A 22,073-nucleotide genomic window follows, 5' to 3' on the forward strand; every position below is an offset into this window, starting at 1 on the left:
ACACACCTGTTTCAACATCAGGAACTCTTCCATTCTCTTCAGACAGAGATAAAATATCTGCTGACCTGTATTATGATTTAAAGTTTTCTTCTTTTTCTTTGACCAAGAGAGAAAAATTGTTTGTTCTATTTTACTGTCTACAAAAAAAAAAAAAAAAAGAAAAAGAAAAAGAAAAAGGTATTTTCTCTTGGCGGCCAAACTTTGTTTCCTGTGATTTTCTTTTCTTGGTGAAAAGTAGCAATTGAAAACTCAGTCAGACCAAAGGACTTCCTAACACACATTTTTATCTGCCAAGGCCACCAGGAGCTGTTTCAAGAGTAAAAGAAATTCTGAATGGGTCTATCCATTTTTAAACACATCACCCCCCGTTTCAAGTGAAATTATTTTCCTTTAGTTGTGAAGTTGCCCTGATCAAGACTTTATCATTGAAATAAAATGGTTTCGGATGGAAGGACTTTGAAGGTCATCCAGTTCCACCCTCTGCCATGGGCAGGGACACCTTCCATCATCCCAGGTTGCTTCAAGCCCTGTCTAACCTGGCCTTGGACACTTCTAGGGATGGGGCAGCAAAGCACAACAACAATCCAGCTCTGGGGAATTACTGGAATGTGCTGCTGTCTAATAAATGTGGAGCAGAAGGTGACCAAGCTTGGATCTGTTTGTCAGCCCTAAAAACATCCATAATTAGATCTTATCTGTTACTGAACATCCTATTTCTGTCTATACTTTGTTTACATCAAGAAACCAATTATCTCATTATGAGCCACTGTATGTCAAGCAAATACAACTCAATTTAGTCCTATATTTTAGAAGTGTTATAATTACAAATCTGAACTATTGCCAGGCTTTGCTGGAGGTAAATAAAAGCCCTTCTATGAATGCACCATATGCAAGATGCTTCCTCTTAGAGAAATAAGGAAACATATAAAGCTCAGTGAATATAGAAGTGCTTTGGGATAAACTGGAGATTTGCAACAGGAAAAGAAGTACTTAAAATTCATAAACCTAGGCTAGTGGAAGGTGTCCCTGCCCATGGCAGGGGGTTGGAACAAGATGTTCTTTGAGGTCCCTTCCCACCCAAACCATTCTTGATCCTATGATAATACAGCAGAGCATTTAAATGTGTTTAAAATATGCAAAGAATTACAATGGTACTGATGAAAGTACTAATTTATTGAAATTTGTAGTTGTTCTGCAGCTTTGAAGCATTTGGGTTTTTTTACCACTCTGTCCAAAAGTTGAATTTAGTCTCTGAAATGTTTCTTTTCAAAACATTATTGACCCCTCCATATATGTCCAGATTTTGAGTCTTGGTCAGGTTTTGGGTCAAAATCAGTCAGTACAGGCAAAATATTTTTAAATCAAAATATCTATAAGCATAATAACTACAAGAAAACTTTCTAGACAGGCATTTATTGAATGGCTTCTACTTTATCATTTGTAACACAAACACATCTAGAGTTTCACCTGTTTCATAAAAACATAGAATGCCAGAATGGTTTGGGTGGGAAGGGACATTAAACCTCATCTCATTCCAACCCCCTGTCATGGGCAGGGACACCTTCCACTAGCCCAGATGGCTCCAAGCTCTGTCCAACCTGGCCTTGGACACTTCCAGGGATGGGGCAGCCACAACTTCATCACTGAACTTGGGAACAGACCTCAAGGGACACACTGATTTTTGATTTTTGATGTAACTCTCCAGCGTCTCCCGTGAGGCTGTGAGGTGCCTGTGCTCCTCCTGTGCTCTTCATGCCTTAAAATCAGCTGGAAGCTGGATTAGGAGGTCATTGGGTGAGTAGCACTAAAAGATTTCCATTAAAGAGTCACCCTCACCCTTAAAAGTGGCTTCATCTCCATTGTAGGAACAAGGAGACACATCTCTTTATCCTAAAGAACAACAGATGCATCTCCAGCAATGAGTGATGCTGAACAAACAACAGGAGAGTCTCAAGATCATTTAAAGAGTCTTTTGAGATCTGTGAGGTTCTGTTACAGCTGCAGGAACAAAGCCCAGGGTACATTCCCCCTGTACCTCAATCAAAACCAGAAGTCACACCACGAAACAAATAATGTACCATTAATAAGAGCATCTGGATGAGATTTTGCAGAAGAGGGAGCTGTGTAATCAATCCCACTGTGTTTTCAGCAGGTGAAAGGATCAGTGTTTACAGCCCAGCACTACATTTTACGCTGTTATTTTACTGTTGCACCTAAAACTATCCAAGAAATAGGAAAATTCACTGCAAATAGACTGTAGCTATACAATTATGTGGTTATTTATCATCTTTTAGCTTTTATAGGTCTTTGTAAGCCATCCCAGAACGGGTCTGGTTGGAAGGGAGAACAGTGGGTCACCTGGTCCAACCTCCCTGCTCCAGCAGTGGCATCCCAGAGCACATGGCACAAGATTGTGTCCAGACACCTCTGGAATATCTCCAGTGAAGGAGAATCCACACCCTCTCTGAGCAATAAGAGGGATTACTCCTAAGTAACTCCTACTCTTTAAGACTTGTCCCTGTGCAATCCCAATTAAAGGATTAAAGGATGTTTCTGGAGAAGAGGTGTGAAAATCCTGTCCTGGTAAGGTGGAATCAGAAAGTCAACTAGTTCAGGCTCTTCCCCCAAACTTACAGAGTCCCAAAATATAAAGAACTTGCCCTTTTAATTTGTTGCTGGTATAATTAAGAAAAAATACTTTTAGCATATTTTTGGGGAGGCATGGCCATGTCCCCAAATGCTCAGTGGCTTTAGCTGATGGCAGTGATTGGGAAATGGCAGGAGCAGCCCAGATTTTAAAACTTTGAGAACTCAGGCTGAAATGAAGGAATTTGGAATTCAGGAACGCTACAAAGCTTAGAGCTTTTGTTTCAGAACTGATGTCTTACCAAACAGAGCCATCTGTGTTCCCTCTGGGAAAGGTTCCACCATTCTGTTTCCATTGACGTGATGTTTATCTGGAAGGGCATTAAAAAAAAAACAAGTTAAAATGTAATAGAATACATGATTTGCATAAAAACAACTCTTTATTTCTTTAGATCTATTGAAACTTGAAGTCTGATTTATGAAAGCCCACCTGTACAATCACTAAATGTGGAACTTCATGCTCTCTGTGTTTTAAAAATACTGCCCCAAAGTGCCAGGAGAGAAACTGAGGATGAATTTCAGATTGGTGGTTGAGACAAATGAGCTGATCTTGATGTGACAGGAACCTCCAGAGCAGCAATCCCTGCTCTTGAAAGGAGCCTCCTCATGCAAGGAGGAAAAACAGGGAATCATAATTCTCCTTTGCTTCTTTATATGATCAGAGAATCAGAGAATCATGGAATGGTTTGGGTTGGAAGGACTTTAAAGCTCATCCCATTCCAACCCCAACACCTTTCACCATCCTGTTGCTCCAAGCCCGGTCCAACCTCGCCTTGGACACTTCCAGGGATGGAGCAGCTTCTCTGGGCAATCTGTGCCAAGGCCTCACCCTCACAGGGAAAAATTCCTTCCTAATATCCCACCTAAATCTCTTCTATTTCAGCTTAAGACAATTAATGGGTGGTGGTGGTGGTTTAAGATCCCAAATTATTGGGGAAGTTGCTGTGAGAGCATCAACCCTCTTCTGTTCTTGATGCATTGAGGGGAGGGAGATGGATGCAAGGGAAGAACAGGAATCTGCTGTTAGAGAATCCTGGAGTCCCAGAATGGTTTGGGTTGGGAGAGACCTTAAAGCTCATCCAGTTCCAAACCCCCCTGCCATGGGCAGGAACATCTTCCACTATCTCAGGTTGCTTCAAGCCCTGTCCAACCTGGCCTTGGACACTTCCAGGGATGGGCCAGCCACAGCTTCTCTGGGAATTCCATCCCAGCCCCTCATCACCCTCACAGGTAAGAATTCCTTCCCAATCTCTAATTTAAACCTTTCCTCCTTTCAGTTTAAACCCTTTTCTCTGGCATCCTCCCATTCATTTTTCCATCTCCTAAGATTCATCATCAACAAGGGCGGCAGGAAACCAAACTGCCTGAACTCAAAAATACACATTTCTGCCCACAAAATACTTTGCAGAGAGAAAACCAAGATAATGTCTCAGTACATGCACTGTTTTACTTCATTTAGTCCTGAGCCTGGTGAAGAATAAAACAGGTCAAATGAAGAATTCTCAGGGAATTCTCTGAAAGCAATATCAGGGAGGCACATTCCTAATCCTGGGCTGGCATCGAACATTCATCAACACTCAATGAGGAGGGGAAATCAGTTATTGCAACTGGAGCAAGAGGTGCCACGAGTCACTTGGTTGCATTTAGGAAGATTGAATGCTCTGAGGCACAGGAGAGGGGCTTTAGGGAGCAAATTGTTGGGAGGTTCCAGAGTGGGAATAATATGAGCAAGGTTTCAACCTCATAAGCCAGAGCTGGTGCTCCCAACATGATCTACAGCCACCTGAGAGGAGTGAACAGTCAGAAGAATTATGAAACATCTTGTAAGATCAAATAAACTAACCCTGTCCCAGCCCTGAGAGCTGCTTTCATTTAAAGAGTGAGTGACACAGATGATGTATGAAGCAGTTTTCATTTCAAATGGGGAGGCTTTCAATATATTAAAATTAAAATTAAACTTTTAGAGGTGAGATGGGCTCGAATGAAAGTAATATTTTCAGAGTGCTCAAGTTGTCTTCCAATGCCTTCACACTTTCATTGCAAAGATCTTTGCCAGATAAAATAATTCATTTTCTTGTCATTCATACTTTGGTTTACAATTCTTCCAGTGTTTCCTGCCTAGATGTAATAAATAGTAAAAGAAAACCCCCAAATTTAAAAGGACTTTCACAAAATATACGTTCAACCCTAGGAAGAAAGTCACAACATAAATGACAACACATAAGTAATAAAAACTCTCAACAAAGACACTCATCAGAGAAATCCCAGTCCGGGGATTTTTACTCTGCAGTTTTTCATGTGAAAACATTTTAATTCTCACCTACAAATTGGATTGAATAATTCCAGAAAATCAGAAGTATGTTGGCAGCATGGAATTAGAAAAAAAATTAAAAGGCCTTTCCCTGTAACTTGTAACAGAAAGAATAAATGACTTTTCCAAGCCCATCATCATTCCAGAGATAAGGGCTTGCAGTAAGTAGGATAAATCCTGGTTTTACAGAGACATGGAGATTGTCAGGGAACACTGACCTTCCCTTCAGCTTCCAATGTGGAAAGCAACACATTCCACCCAAATTCGGTTCATACTTAAGAGGCTAATCCATCAGTGGAATACAAGCGCATTCAGACACTTGGAAAACTGGAATTGGGAGGACATGGATTAGAGAATCCCAGAATGGCTTGGATTGGGAGGAAACTTAAAGCTCATCTCATTCCACCCCCTGCCATGGGCAGGGACACATTCCACTATTCCAGGTTGCTCCAAGCCCCAACCAACCTGGCCTTGGACACTTCCAGGGATGTCTTTAAGTCATTTTTTTATCTCTTGACCCCCAGGGTTTCAACAGCCAGTTGATCAGGAAGAGTTTTTTCCTTCTGCTTTATTATTTTCAAACTGTCAGAATTTTCATGGATACAAATTCACAACCAAACAACAGGGGGACTTCCTCTCAAAGCTGCCAAATGCTGCTCCATCCTCAACGGCCAGAACTCCACAAATTTCCCAAACTAAGCCTGAGAAATACGTGTGACATCCTTTGCTCTCTGCTGAACACAAGCAGCGTGAGCTGAAAGCAACACATGTCCTGGAGGATTTGACATTCAGCTTCGCCTCAGGCAAAGTCTGCTTCACACAGGTGCAGTGCCTGGTTTGTGCTCCTTAAATTCTTTGGGTTTTAATAAAAGTAATCCTCCCCACATCCTCTGCATCTGTGACACAGCACAATCCATGGAAAGATAATCAAAAACTGCTAAACCATTTCTTTGGCATTACTCTGGTTTTGCAGCCTCTCACTTGATGGTTTTGAGCACAGTCCTACAACTGCCCTTGGCTGAAGATTCACTGACTGCAAGTAAAGTTCTGTCCACACATGGATTATCATGGAATCAAGGAATAGTTTGAGTTGGAAGGGACCTGAAAGATCTTCTCAGGTCCTTCCACTAGCCAAGGTTGCTCCATTCCCCATCCAACCTGTCCTTGAACACTTCCAGGGATGGGCCAGCCACAGCTTCTCTGGGAATTCCATCCCAGCATGTCACCATCCTCAGAGGGAAGAATTCCTTCCCAATATCCCATTTATCCCTGCCCTCTGGCAGTGAGAAGTCATTCCCCCTTGTCCTGTCCCTCCAGTCCTTGTCCCAAGTCCCTCTCCAGCTCTCCTGGAGCCCCTTTAGGCACTGGAAGGGACTCTAAGGTCTCTGTGGATCCTTCTCTTCTCCAGTTGAACCCCCCCAGCTCTCCCAGCCTGGCTCCAGAGCAGAGGGGCTCCAGCCCTCAGAGCATCTCCATGGCCTCCTCTGGACTTGCTCCAGTAGCTCCACATCCTTCCTATATTGGAGACCCCAGAGCTGTAGGTGGGGGTCTCCTGAGGCTGAGAAAAGGAGGGGAATCCCCTCCCTCCCTGCTGCCCAAACCACATTAGTCCATATCTGTACAAGTAAACTATTAAAACAGACAAGTCATGTCCAGAAACTATTTGAGTGTTAATTATCCCAGTTGAGATCATGTTTGATCCTATCCCAACAATTTCTCAGTGTGGACAATGGAGTTCCAGCACCCAGACCTATCCTCTGGCACCTTTTAATTTATTAGTATACATTCCATTTATCCTCACAATTCCATGTGTGTCAGTGGTATCACACTTGTACCAGATAAATTTTACAATGAAATATGTTCCAATGAGAAAGTTCTGCAAAAAACATTTCCTTTCAAACCAGCCTGACTTCGGTTCTCACCAGATTTATTGCTCTGCTTCAAGCCTTGAGTAAATGTAAAGGAACTGTAGGTTAAGGTACCCACAGTCATTAATGAATACAATTTGTCTATTTGTGAACCCAAATGAAGCTGCTTAAAAAAGACTTGGCTTTCAGAGAATGCTGATCCAGCAATGAATAAAAATCAGGGATTTTCTGGTCTCAAAATATTCAATCTCAAGCAATCACAGTAAAGATTTGAGGACATTTAAATTTTATTAATAAGAGATTCATAGGTTCTTCATATTCATCTTTTGAGTTTTAAGCCATTGGGGAATATTTAGACTGCATATCCAAACTTGTTTTATCAGAGCAGCCAGAAAGTTATTATTTTTAAATGAAAACTGAGATTCTCACATAATCAAATTAATCCAGGAGTAGGGGTCATATTTATACCCAAGGACTGTTAATTTTCTGTGGCAAGTGCAGCCAGGAATTGAATTGAAAATAGTTCATTAACCAATTACCAGGAGCCTCCTCCACCTCCTAAAGCACAACCATGATGGGAACAGGGGGAGAGGAGGAGGAAAAGGGATGAGCAGGGATGGGGTGAGGGGGAACATCCAAAAGGAAATCAGCTGCTCCTTTCCCCTTTCCTTTTCCAACACTTTTCCTACACTTCCCATCACACCACAATGGTGGAGTTTTTTCAGTGTCAGTTGTGCAAGGAATGTACAGATAATATTTACTGTAGTTTCATTTTAAGCACAAGTTTGGAGGCAATAAAGGGGCTTAAAACTCAGCACCAGGCCTTTGTGCCAAAGGTTGCTTTCATTGGAATTAGGAGGGGTGAAGAAAAATGTTGAGCATTGAATAAGGGAGTTATTTAAATGCCTCTTAAATTGTAGATGTCAGAGGAGTATGTCACCCACAGTCACAGCTCCACCTCCCCAAAGCAAAATAATAAAAAGCAGGATGAAAAATGCCATTGGAAAGCTCAGAACACGGAGACAGACCGGTGGCATTTCAGTGTCACCTCCAGCTGCTGTGGGCTTTGATTTAAAAACTCACTGAATGCCCAAGTTCAGCTTCAGTGTTGGAGTTTTACCTCCCATAAAGGCCACAGTACAACGGATCATGGAATCTCAGGATGGTTTGGGTGGGAAAGGACCTCAAAGCTAGTTCAGTTCCAACCCAAACACCTTCCACTATCCCAGGTTGCTCCAAGCCCTGTCCAACCTGGCCTTGAACACTTCCAGGGGTGGGAATGGTACAACCTCAATAAACAGATACGGGAAATATGGGAAAATATTCTCAATATGAGAAAACCTCAATATACAGTACATAATTGAAGGCCAGTGGGTTTCTTTTCTGCCTTGCAAACAACAAATTACCTTTTATTTTCTGTGAAAGAATGCAACATTTAGAGGGGAAAAAAATGGTGGAATTTTGGCAGTGCAGTGTTACCATTTACCAGGTAATGAGGAAAAGGTCTCTGAGAGTCACCAAAGGGAAGAAATCCCAAGGTAAGGATGACTAAGTAGCAGAAATAAGGAATCACTGCCCTTGGGCAAAAGTTCAATATGAAAACTCAGTTCCAAGGAAGGAAAATTAGCCTTTCCTACCAGTATTTTCTAAACAAGTATTTTCATTTTAACCATTTAATATAACCAGTACATGTAAATAGAGGATGAACAAACATCTGTTTACTCTTTCAAACAGCCCCATGCAGTCATATTTAGGAGATGAATATGATCCTTGTGGGTTCCCTTCCAGTTCAGGTTATTGTGATTCCATGATCCTTTACAGTAATTATATTGAAGCTCACAGACAGTACTGAATTTATCTACTAAATTATATTTATCTACTAAATCTACTGAAACATGCACTTCCATTTGGCCACATGGCCTGTGGAAGTAACATATCAACACCCTGTTATTAACACATAACAGCAATAAATCTGTTATTTGTATTTTTCAAGTATACAACTTACTTAATATCTTCAAAACCCAACTCTGTTTCAGTGTATTTACATGTTGTCTGATGAGAGCTTCACTGGCTTTCACTCCCCTGGTTTAGAAAATAGGGATCTGACCTTTATTTGTCCTTCAGCCTGAGTAAATTACCTGATTCTAAAAACCTCTGGGCTTCCAGAATTTCTATTAACTTCCCTGAAATCCACAATTGGCTGGTACTTCTGTAAACCAGGTCATTCATTTACAGGCCTAAATATGAACCTTGAACCTTTTAAACCTAAGGAGGTTTGTTTATTTATTTTCACTATTTCATAACCCAGAAGATATTTCTTTAAAGAAAAGGTTTAGTTCTCTAATAAAGTTCCTGATGTTTGTGCCAAGAGGAGTTATGCAAGTACCAGGTACCAAATTATGTCAGAGATGAGGATTTGATAAATTGTACAAGGATAGGATTGTTCCAGTAATTAATACTGAACCAGATCCTTCTTCAGCAGAGGGGAAACCATGCACTTCATTTATATCCATCCTCTGTCTCAAAATCACCTGGATATCAGAAAATGCTTTTGAGATGTTTCACAATGATCTGCAAAGGACAAAGGGGAAGTTGGGCTGTTGAAGAGAAAGTCTGTACTTAGTACTGCTGAAGGAATAGAAATTACCTGCTAAATCCCCCCATTTCCAACCTAAACTGTTTAAGACCCCCCCACTAATCCTTGTTCCTGAAGGTGGAGCCTCTCTTCATTCTTTTGGGAATTTCAAGAAGCTACTCAATGGAAAAATCCAGGAAAGCAGAGCTTCACTGGGGTCATTCTCTTAGAGGAGCACAGGAGGGACAGGGCAGCTCCACTTGGGTGGGATTAGATGTGTAATTTATGGCAGGATTTCATCCATAAATCCTTCATAGCTGGTGATGAAACAGAAGCTCTTCTTTATCTTCAGGTCTAGTTGAAGGAGCAGAACTGCCAGTTCTAAAAGCTCCTGTGTGATAAGGAAACCTTCTGTCATCCCAGATGGAACCACAGGTGTGACCTTTCAAATGTCTTCGTCTCCGAAGGGGGATTTGCAGTGCAGGGATTTTGCTCCCCAAACCTGGGCATTTATGTCTCTGTCTCCGAAGGGTCATTTTGATCCTCAGCTTTGGCACAGATGGTGAACATGATCTACTGGGTTTCCTTCACCTCTCACTTCTCTAGTTCCATCCTCCATCAGTTGAGATCAGCTGTCAGCTCATGACTATTTAAAAAGAGAGGTGTCTGTGTGATAGTAACTCACTGGTTACAACTATTTTATAGGATTGTGGGTTGTTCTCATAGGGTGGATCCCAGTTATTATTTAAAAAACCTGTGATATCACTCAAGGGAATAAAATAATTACCAATTTTGTTGAAAAACAAATAACTTTGCTTATCAAAGAGGTCAGGAAAGGAAAAACCAGTTTTGAAATGTCTTGTGGAGATGATGTCCCACAAGGTGACACTCTGTGCTCTCTGCACCCACTCCATCAAACAGGTTAGGGCACAGGAGCTGATTGAGGCCACAAAATGTGATGAGTCCCAGCACAGTGGGTCAGTTCAGACTCCAAAACACGTGGACTCTTCCAAAAACAGAGGTTCTGCTTAATGACCAAAGGCCAGATATCCCACACTGATTTTGTTCAGCAGCTCCTACCGGGAAACGGACCAACAGGAGCAACAGGAAAATAAGATTTTGAAAATTAAAATGAATTAATTTCTTAGAAGGTGGTGAAGATGCAGAGGAGGAGAAACAGTGATTCTGAGATCTGCAATTTACTGGGGTGGATGGACATACTGGCCGTGGGGCAGTGGGTACGTGCCAGCTGGGACAGAGGATGGAGGGATGTGGGAGTGAAATATGAGGCTCAGGGATATATATTTGGGATATGAAAAGAGGAAAGTATCCTAAAAATTACAATAACAGACTTGCTGCTTTCAAGGAGACAAAGCCAGATCCCATGGAGCAGCTGAGGGAGCTGGGGGGGCTCAGTCTGGAGAAAAGGAGGCTCAAGGGGGACCTTCTGGCTCTGCAACTCCCTGACAGGAGGGGGAGCTGGGGGGCGTTGGAAATCGGGCTCTACTCCCAGGGAACAAGGGACAGGACGAGAGGAAATGGACTCAAGTTGTGCCAGAGGAAGTTTAGGTTGGGTTTGGGAACAATTTCTTCATGGAAAGGGTTGTCCAGCCCTGGCACAGTTGCCCAGGGCAGGGGTGGAGTCCCCATCCCTGGAGGGATTTCAAAGCCATGTGGATGTGGCACTTGGGGACATGGCTCAGTGGTGGCCTTGGCAGTGCTGGGGAACAGTAGGACTGCATTAGCTCAGAGGGTTTTTGCAACCCAAACAATTCTGGGACTCTAAGATTCTGTGACCTTCCCAGACACGAAGCACATGAGGCCCAGTTTAACAGGAGCACTCACATCCTGACTGTGCCACACGTGCCGCCTGATCTGTTCCTAATTCCACAGGCCACGTGTCCTGAGTTTTGGGGCAGATACATTAGGATTAAATAAAAGTCACTTGGTTTTAGTCATCAATGGATATCTGCCTGAGTATTGAGCCTTGGAGCCTCCTGCACTTTGGAAAGAACCAGCCACCTGTGTGGTGATTCATTTGACATATTTTGGATGTTTTCCTCAGGATAAAACGAATCATTTTTAAAAATGTCAATTTCTGAGCACTGATTATAAGGAAAGTAGAGACAAACTCAGATGAATTCCACCTATAACACCTTCAGGAACAACATGGAGATTTAAGATCTGTTCAGTGGGAGGATTAGATGTACCTGTGTGTACATTCATATTTATTAAAATATGGTTTTAACATCACTGGAGATTATGGGTTGTGAACCAGAACAAATGTTAACAGGAAACCATATGATCAAAATAGGAAAGGGAACAACAGCAGAGAAAAATAATGGCACCAGCCTAAAGGTAAAGGATTCCATGATTCTGTAAGAATCCTGTCTACAAGGGTCAACAGATCAGAAAAGTAATATAGACAGACATATTGGATACATAAAGTAGTCAACTCATGGTATTTTTGGGATTGTGACATCATTTCACTTCCCAAAAACCCAACTCATGAAGCAATGACATAAAATGAAAATCAGAGAAACATAGAATGGCCTGGATTGGAAAGGACCTTAAAGATCTCAGCTTTCATTTTTAGAACAACCTTTTTGACCTGTTGGGAAATTCAAAATGGAGAAAATCTGGGTTAACAGTTAAAAAATAAACAAGAAATACACATACAATTTCTCTAAGAAGATACAGGTAGACTAATGAGTGTCAGGTTTTTCATATGTTTTCTTAACTAGAGGAAGTTTAAGGAAGGAGATAAGGAGTTGGCTCTGGGTTTGTGTGTCACAGAATCCCAGAATGGTTTAGGTGGGAACGGACCTTAAAGGTCATCCAGATCCACCCCTTGCCATGGGCAGGGACACCTTCCAGTAGCCCAGGTTGCTCCAAGCCCCATCCAACCTGGTCTTGAACACTTCTAGGGATGGGGCAGCCACAACCTCTCCGGGTTGAAAAAGAAATAGAAAATAGATAAGAAAATAGAAGGGCCCTAAACCTGGTGCAGAGCATGGCAGTGAGTTATCCACCTGCCAGGAACTACCCATGACATCTCCACCATTGCTGCTTTTCATGGAGCACCTTGGTAGCGTAAGAATTGAGTGAAGATGATAAAATACAATTGGGTTTATTTCAGAATTACAGCCAGTGCCTCTCAAAACCCCACTTGAAACCCTTATGTAAAGCAGCCTGGATAAGAACAGCATCACACAGGCGGGAAAAGCAAGAGATCCAAACAAAGGACCACGATAAACACGAGCGTGAGGGAGCCGGGATGTCCAGTGGGGTGTGGTGAGGAGGATTGTTAAGCCTGGGTTTATTTAGCAGCTTTATTAATGATCTCAAAGAAGGGGTGAAAAGCACATGAATAAAACATGCACTGGATGCTCAACTGGGACGTGGTGTGCACACCGTGAAAAATGAACAGCAGCACAAAGCTCTGGGCAGAAATTCTGTGAGGAAGCACAGAGAGATGCAAAGTAGCTCCAGGAATAAAATTCTGTTTTCCTGTTATAGAAGGAGAGCTTGTACCCCATATTTCTTGAGGGAAAAAAAAAAAACGTCTAAAGGGGCAGGGAGCACAGCCTGAGGGAAGGAGAGAACATTTACAGGAGAAATAAAGTTTTATAATGGGCAGACTCTGGAAAGCCACAGGCTGGAGGATAATCTCTGTTGGTCAGTGAGGTCCTGGCACTGCTTGGCTCAACATCTCATTTGGGAATCAGCACCATAAATGCCAAATTCGAGGTGAGCTTCTGAAAAGAAAGGCTGGGTACAGACCTCAAAAAATCCCCCTAGTTGCTTTTAATTACATTGCTTATTTCTAATTTCTTTTTACATCTTAATATTTACTTAAATAACCTTCTCAGTGTGATTTTTGATTTAGGATGATCCCTTTCTGAGGGCTCAGCCTCAACCTTGTGCCACTTAACACTGACCAGCTATTATTGATTTTTATATCCATGGCTTCTCAAAATGAGACACAAGATAATTTTTGCTGGACATTCACACACATGTTCAAAGTGGGAAAATCTCTTTGAAATTCATGGCTGGTCGGGAATTTGTAGATAAAAAGCAGAGCTGTGTTTTTTCAAGTCTTTAATTACCTGTGTGGGGGTTGGAACTGGATGATCTCTAAGGTCTCTTCCAACCCAAACCCTTCTGTGGTTCTGTAATTCTATGATATTAAAACTTGACAACATCCCAGAAAGGTATTTTAGGCATATTTTTCCAACGTAACGACAGGTTAAAGAACTTTACAGTACCACTGGTAAAACATGCTTTGATTCCCAAGACCCTTATCCCAAAGAGTTTGTTCAGCTCCCTCTCCAGCTACTAGGAAAAATGTGTTTATTGGGCTAATAAAACCCAGTGGAGGCAAATCAAGAGTCACTCTCTGTTAATGAGTTAAAATCCCTCAGTCACCTACAATTTAATTTTTCTAAGGCCCTGAGATTTTAATTTGGGTAATACTTCTATTAATTACAATGTCTAATAACAATGTCAAATTCAGGCATCTGTTAAAAACATGTAATGTTAATTTATTGGAAAATCTCCAGCAGAGCTCAATTAAAATGTTCCCCAGTTAAGTCAATGCATATGATTTGTAATGGAGAGCAAATTGAAGATACAGTTAATAAAAATAATAGCAAGCTAAAAACAATAAGTTTTGAGCTGAAAATGAACAACATTCAAGATGCAGAATTTTTCATTAGGTGGCAGAGCAGGAATTTTTGGAATCAGGACCTTCTCATAAAGGTTTGGGAGCCTTGCTCTAAATTTGCACCTACAGGAAGTATTTCACAGACTCATAGAATGGTTTAGGTGGGAAGGGACCTTAAAGCTTATCCCATTCCAACACCCTGCCACAGGCAGGGACACCTCCCATTATCCCACGTTGTTCCAAGCCCCATCCAACCTGACCTTGGACAATTCCAGGGATCCAGGGGCAGCCACAGCTTCTCTGGGCAACCTGGGTCAGGGCCTCACCACCCTCACAGCCAACAATTCCTTCCCAAGATCCTATCTAACCCTGCTCTCTGTCAATTTGAAGTCATTTCCCACTTGTTTGTCACTCCAGGCCCTTAGAAAAATTCACTTTCCATCTTTCTTGTGGGTTCCCTTCAGGTATGAAAGGCCACAATTGGGTCACCCCGAAGATTCTCTTCTCCAGGCTGAACAAACCCAGTTCTCTCAGACTTTTGCTACACAAAACATCACAGGAAATATGTATCAATCCTTACTTATCAGCTTTTTCTTGTTGTAATTTCAGTTTTTCCATCACAAGATATTTTTCCCGATCCTTTAAATACCCAGACTGTGTCAGAGGCCTGTGTTAGGCGGGGCAGAAGTTTTTATATTTTTATATAATTCCACTGCTTCACAGCATCTTTGCAGTCCTGAGAATTAAACTAATAGGTGAAACAAGCTGCCCTTTTCATAGAATGCTGTCATCCCATTATCATTTCCATGCCTCTCTGCACGTCCACCCAGCTGGATTTAAGATGGATCCACACGAATCCACGGCAACGCCGCCCAGCCAGGTTTTAGCACCTCACCACAATCCCCACAGCCCCTCAAAGGCCAGCTGACATTTCTTTTTGCCTTGTGAAGATGTCAGGAGCTCTGAGCAGGGAGTGTGGCTGGTGATAGAGTATCTCCCTGGCACACATTCCCCCTGGATGGCAGATTATCCGCCCGGAGGTCGCATTAGGCTCCCGTCAGCTGTCACGGCGCAGATGAGCGGGAACGGTCCAGTGCCCCGTCCCCCCTCACCCTCTGACAGTGATAAATGACCAGCCCTGGTGCTCAGCTGAGCCTGACGGGCCCCAGCATCCCCTCACAATCTGCTTCACACCACCAGCAGCCTTTTTCAGGCTGATATTCCAGCAAACAGGATCGAGGAGCACCAAGGTTTGGCCAATCAGCATTTTTAAAAAAAAAAAAAAAAGGGAATTGTGATTTTACTTGAAGAAGCTCAAAATCTGATGGGAAAAAATAAAGAACAGAATACTGTTATAAACCACTCTACTGGGTTTGTGTGGCCAGGTTTGGGAGCATGGGGGGAGATGACCTTTAAGGTCTCTTCCAACTCAAACCATTCCATGTTTCTACACTAAAAAATCACAGACTGTGCTGAGTTGGAAGGGACCCACAAGGATCATCGAGTTCAACCCTCAGCCCTGCACAGGACCATCCCCAAGACTTATACCATGTGCCTGAGAGGATCATCCAAACACTCCTGGAGCTCTGGTAGCCTTGGGGCCGTGCCCACTGCCCTGGGGACCCTGTTCAGTGTTCAAACACCCTCTGGGGGAAGAACCTTTTCCTGAGATCCAACCTAAACCTCCCCTGACACAACTTCAGGACATTCCCTCAGGTTCTGTCATTGGGGGAGATCCTTCCTGATGTATCTGGAGTGGATGAAGGAATTCTAATAAAAAACAATTTTTAAGTGAAATGGGAAGTACTTACTCCGATTATAAAAATTTACTGTAACTTCACCATGAAGAGCTACCACAGTTTAAGGCTCATATTCTACTTCTTAGTGACTAGAAACGCATCATAAAATATTTCATTAGTGACAATTTTTTTTACTTTTATCATAGCAAATTTCAGCTGAAAACTAGGATTTGTTCTGAAAATCATCCAAATTAACATTTTAACCTATTACAGCAGGAGATATAATCAAATAAAGCAGGTAGTCGTGTAGGCTGGTGATTCCAACATGATTCATCTCATTCTAAAGCCATCAGCTAAAATATTCCAGTCATACCTTGAGGACATTTATTTCCCTGTGACTGGAGCCAGTGGTGACTAACTCAGTGATGCGATTGGCCAAATGAATCCAAAATTTTTTACTCTCTGCAAAGAAGTGATTTGTCATCTCCACTGTGGAACCAAATTTCGATATCATTTTCCAGGGAATCCTGTATTTCTAATGAATTTCACTCCTCTGAGGAAGAAAACAACCACCTCAAGCCCAGTGAGGGCTGACTGTGTCATTATGGCAGCATTGGTTGTACCCCAAAATGTATTCCCTTAGCAGACATAATTCCATAAGTCACAGTGAATCCACTTTCCTTCCATAACAGAAACTGAACCTTTCTTTTTGTCAAGAAATAGAAAGTTATAAAAACCTAAATCCACAACACATTCCTTTGGAAACAGAATCAATTTTCTAAGTTTCCTCCTTTTATTAACGAATAAAGGTCTAATTAGTAAAGTGCAGAAGTTTCACATACTTCCCAGTCTTGTTTTGCTCTGAACAACCTTAAAAACAGAATTTGAGTCTTCAAATCTGGTATCTTCCCTGGGAGGGTGGAGAGGCCCTGGCACAGGTTGCCCAGAGAAGCTGTGGCTGCCCCATCCCTGGAAGTGTCCATGTCCAGGTTGGATTGGGCTTGGAGCAACCTGTGATGGTGGAAAGTGTCCCTGCCCATGGCAGGAGGTGGAATGAGATGATGCTTAATGTCCTTTCCAACCCAAACCATTCCATGATTCTATGATCGTACACTGAGATTACCTGACAAATTGAGCTTCCATTGTAATTGAATAAATTGGGTACTTACATTTAATAATTGTAGATTGCAATGGGAATATTGCATCCCTTCCTTCCTGGATGAGTTTGCTCAGCTCTCATCGCTTCTGAAATGTCCCATGTCTGTGTATCTTCCACTTCAGTGCCTGCCCACAGTATTCCTTCCTCAGAGAAGGAATAAAAGTGAGATAAAAGAGAACTGCTTGGAAATCCTGCCTTATAATTTTACCAGCCACTACTCACAAATTTTCTGAGTGATACACGGTAATGTTTGTGATTTCAGGGCAGGCAAAGCAGATTTTGCAGAGATAAAATAGATGTGGATTTTTTTAACATTTTTTTCCCACCTAAAATGACAAAATGTAATGATGGTTTTAGTGCTTTAATGTGTCTTGATTTACCAGAAGTAAATATAACATCGAGTAGCCTGAGTTTATAATGCCTGGTTTGCAGAGAACCACAACACTCTTACAATATTTTTATCCTTATATTGCTGAAATAGTGTTGCAAATGTGACTCCAATTTTGAGCTGATTTTTCCTGCCTCATGTTTTATGACCAGCTGCAGTTTCTGGTGCTACACAATCAAGGACAGTTTTCCACAATGATTCAACAGCTCTCATTGAACTGATGGAAGATTTTCTCAGGAGCTCAGCACTTTATATTGTAGGATCTTTCCAAAAGCTGACTCCTGTGTATTATTTCAAGTATTCAAGGGAAATAAATAGATTTTTACAGGCTTGGTGGACACTTCACAGAATCACAGAATGTGTTGAGTTGAAAAGGACCCACAAGGATCATCAAGTCCAACCCTCAGCCCTGCACAGGACCATCCCCAAGAGTCACACCATGTGCCTGAGAGGATCATCCAAACATTCCTGGAGCTCTGGCAGCCTTGGGGCTGTGATCACTGCCCTGGGGATCCTGTTCAGTGCCCAAACACCCTCTGGGGGAAGAACTTTTTCCTGAGATCCAACCTAAACCTCCCCTGACACAACTTCAGGACATTCCCTCAGGTTCTGTCACTGGTCCCTGCAGAGCTCAGTGCCTGCCCCTCCTCTGCCCCTACCAAGGAAGTTGTAACTACAGTGAGATCTCACCTCAGTCTCCTCTTCTCCAGCTGAACACAAGTGCCCTCAGTGTCCTCACAGCTTCCCCACAAGGCGCTTCACCATCCTAATTGCCCTCCTTTGGACACTCTCTAAGAGCTTAATGTCTCTCTTACATTTAATCACAGAACCTGGAGAACCTGCCCCGTGGTCACCCACAAATCTGTGCCAATTCCTCAACCAGTGTGACCGCACTGGGCTTAGGCTTTGCTCCTGAGGGAGCAAATCCTGGCTTGCCTTCCTGGCAAGCGGCCTGACCTGCCTGGGATGTTCTGGAAAATCACAGAACCATAGAACACCCTTAGTTGGAAGGAACTCACAAATATCATCCAGTCCAACCCCTGGCCCTGCACGGGACACCCCAACAATCCATCCTGTTCCTCAGAGCACTGTCCAAACACCCCTTGAGCTCTGGCAGCCTTTGGGCCATGCCCACTGCCCTGGGGAGCCTGTTCAGTGCCCGACCACCCTGGGGGAAGAAGCTTTTCCCAATATCCAAATTAAACTTCCCCTGAGCTTGACTGATCCTGTGAGAAAGAGCAAATGCTGGAGGTCACATCCCAATCTGGGGGTTCAGATGCTGACTGAACTGAGGAGGAACAGGGAGAGCTTCAGGGGAGGAAGGGCTGTGAATGTCCCCACAGAGCATCCCTGGGCTGCTGGGGTCGGGGTCAGTCCTCACCTGTGGTGCAGGAGGTTTTGGGCTGCAGGAGCTGGGCCATGGGTGAGCTCCAGTGGGCACAGCAGTGCCACAGAGCTGGCAGGGCCATGGGCAGTCAGGGTCAGTGGCCGGTCAGTGCTGTGGACTGGACACAGCTGTGGACACTTCTCTTGGAGCTTTCCAGCAATGGAATGTTGGGAGTCACATTGTTCTCTCACATGGACAGGAATGCTTGGGCTTCCCTTACTCTGCCCCACCCCCAACAGCTTTGCCAGCTCTTCATGGAGAGGGAAAGGGCAATCTACAGAGTGAGAATTACAGAAATCCTGAGCTGGGAGGGATCATCCAGTCCAACTGTTGGCCCTGCACAGGACACCCCAACAATCCCACCCTGTCCCTCAGAGCATTGTCCAAACTCTCCTTGAGCTCTGGCGGCCTTGGGTCCACGCCCACTGCCCTGGGGAGCCTGTTCAGTGCCCGACCACCCTCTGGGGGAAGAACCTTTCCCTGATATCCAACCTAAACCTCCCCTGACACAGCTCCAGCCGTTCCCTGGTCCTGTCCCTGGAAATTGGAGCTGCCCCTCCACTGCCCCTCTGCAGGAGCTGCAGACCCTGGTGAGATAAGAGAGTTTCACAGCACAAAGTGGCCAAACCACCCCAGTGGCCTCAAGACCAACAAACAGACCCTGGTTCTGCTTAGGTTACTAAGTACAGAAATTTCCTGAAGGTTTAAAAGGTTTTGGATGCCCTGTGCTGGAGGAATCTGGGCACTGCTGCCTGAGACCACCACAGGACGTGGGTTTGATGAGGTTCAAGTTGCTTCCTAAGAAGTTACAACCTGCCACAGACACAGCCAAGTGCAAAATTTTATAGCAAGCACTTCACAGAAAGAACTGAGCCTGGAAAGTTCAGGTTCCTCATTTTGTGCCATTTTTTAACCTAAATTTATGTCTAGAAAGAGTAGGAATTTTTTTTACAAATTAGGTGGAATAGGGTTGAGCTGCTGCCAAAATTCAGATGGCAAGTTTTGCCTGCTCCTGACAATGAAAGATTCCTGGGTGATGCCCACAAATGAAAGGCTCTAAATGACACTATCAGAGCTCCAAAAGATCAACTGAATAAAATATTCCAATATATTCAGTGAAAAAAACCTACAATTAAATTTCTCGGACTTTCTCAGGTTAAAACCTTAAACACTTCCAATAACAACAATTCTGTTTTTCTCAACACTTTCTAACAGCTCTCAAAGTAAGATAATGTTTATTGCTCTAGACCCATAAAACACTCTAGACCCATAAAACACTCTAGACCCAAATTAGCAAGCAATAAGGGAATAATGAAAACATTATTAAGGTTTATTAAGGTTATTGTTGATCTTTCCTTGGTATTTGAAAACTGGAAATCTAAGTTATGTGTTCAATATAAATATATATATAGAGAGAGAGGTGATGGTTTACAAGGTAGATTAATGTGAGATAATTATTAGGTCAGTGGTGACCTCTGTGGGATTGGGATCTGGGAACTGGTTCTTCCAGAAAGAGGATGGTCAAGTGGAAAAAATTAGGTTAAAAAAGGCACAGAGATCTTTAATTTTGATAACCCTGTTCTATTTCTTCATATTTCACTGTCTTCCCCAAAGTAAAACACAAACTTTCTCTTAATCTGTCCAATATAGAGCTGAATGAACATTCCTGGCATTTTAAAATTAATTTGCTTTGACCACATTCGCTTCGCTTTTGTATTTGCTTTCTACAAATGTTCAGTTGACTGAATTTTTCTGCTACAACTGAGAAACAATTTCAAAAATCACCCGAACAGGTACTCAAAAAGCAGAATTTCAAATGCACCCTCCCAATGTGTCTTACTTAACTTCCAAAAGCCTGTGTAGCATCTCAGGGTTTTTAATGAGTTTATCCTCATCAAAAAAATTATTGCTTAAATAATCAATATTATAGTAAATCACAAAATTATTGGGTTTATTATTATTTTTTTACCAAAGCAGGTGAAGATATTTGAATAAAGACACCACTTTCCTGCTTGGGCACGTCAGTTCATACAAATTATTATTTGTTTAACAATGCAGTTGCAGACCTTTTAATAAGGGACTTTTCATGATGATGAATTAGAGAATTACTTTAGGGGATAATAAAGGAAGCCAAGTCTGTGTCTGCAAGGATACACTAAAGTTTACAGACTGGAAGAAAGAAACACAATATCATTTTCATCTGAACAGAAAAATAACAGAAGAAAGCAAAATATCAGTGGCCATTTTAGGGAGGTGATGTTCCCTTATACCTCCCCATCCCAGCACTCAGCCATCCCAAAAATGGCAGGTTAAAACGATTTAACACCTCAGTCAAAAGAGCTGTAATTGTGAAAAAAATAGAGCAACATGATGCATATAATTAATTTTTAACCTTCCTATAATAATATTTTAACTTCCTGCATAGCTAAAAAAAATTATAAATTCAGACACTTGTCTCTCAGACTCTAAAATTTTTTGCATTAGACACAGATTTTCATTATTACTGATCTAATAAGTCCTATTCTCATCTGGGCTATCAGCAACTCAATAAGTAATTACCATTCACCTTAGGCTGTTCCAGTCCATTAGACCAATACTGATGACTCAGGGGAGGCACTAAATGAAGAGCACAAAGCTGATGAAGGCACAGGAAGGGAGGTGAGGAAATGCTGCAGCTGGAATTCTGTGATTCCTCAGAAAAGCTCAAATAAAATAAAAACTCTAAAATCAAATGCACAATAAGTCAGTGAGTTCAATGGTTTACTTCCTTGAACAAATAAATATAAAAGCTGCTCACTCTGATGTTAGAGAGGGACATGAGACTGGCATTTATTCCTGATTTAAGCTTAAAGGAGTCTTGGAGCAAATGGCACAGATTTATCCCACAGAGCACAGGCTCTGCTCCCTCTCTGAAGGCCAAGAGTTACCTGAGGATGCAACACTTGTAGGTTTATAAGATAAAATAACCCCAATTCTTTTCTCATCCAGACCAATAATTGCAGCATTCAAGTGCCTAAAGGGGCTCCAGGAGAGCTGGAGAGGGACTTTGGACAAGGGATGGAGGGACAGGACACAGGGAATGGCTTCTCACTGCCACAGGGCAGGGTTAGACGAGATACTGGGAAGGAATTCTTGGCTCTGAGCGTGGTGAGGCCCTGGCACAGGTTGCCCAGAGAAGCTGTGGCTGCCCCATCCCTGGAAGTGTCCAAGGTCAGGCTAGATGGGGCTTGAAGCAAATTGGGATAGTGAAAGGTGTCCCTGCTCAGGGTTGGAACAAGATGAGCTTTAAGGTCCCTCCCAATCCAAACCACTCCATGATTCCATGAATACAGAG

The 22,073-nt window shown here is 42.6% G+C and overlaps 1 protein-coding gene across 1 annotated transcript in view; it reads right to left on the bottom strand.

Annotated features, from left to right (window-relative positions):
• MSRA (methionine sulfoxide reductase A) overlaps positions 1-22,073 on the bottom strand; it is a 253,997-nt gene that overhangs the window by 155,977 nt on the left and 75,947 nt on the right. The window contains exon 2 of the mRNA XM_027665070.1: positions 2,889-2,957. Within this exon, the coding sequence (XP_027520871.1) occupies positions 2,889-2,957 (69 nt within the window). The remainder of the gene's footprint in view (positions 1-2,888; positions 2,958-22,073) is intronic.

This window comes from Corapipo altera, unplaced genomic scaffold, assembly GCF_003945725.1.
Source record: "Corapipo altera isolate COAL_440 unplaced genomic scaffold, ASM394572v1 164, whole genome shotgun sequence".
Lineage (NCBI taxonomy): Eukaryota > Metazoa > Chordata > Aves > Passeriformes > Pipridae > Corapipo > Corapipo altera.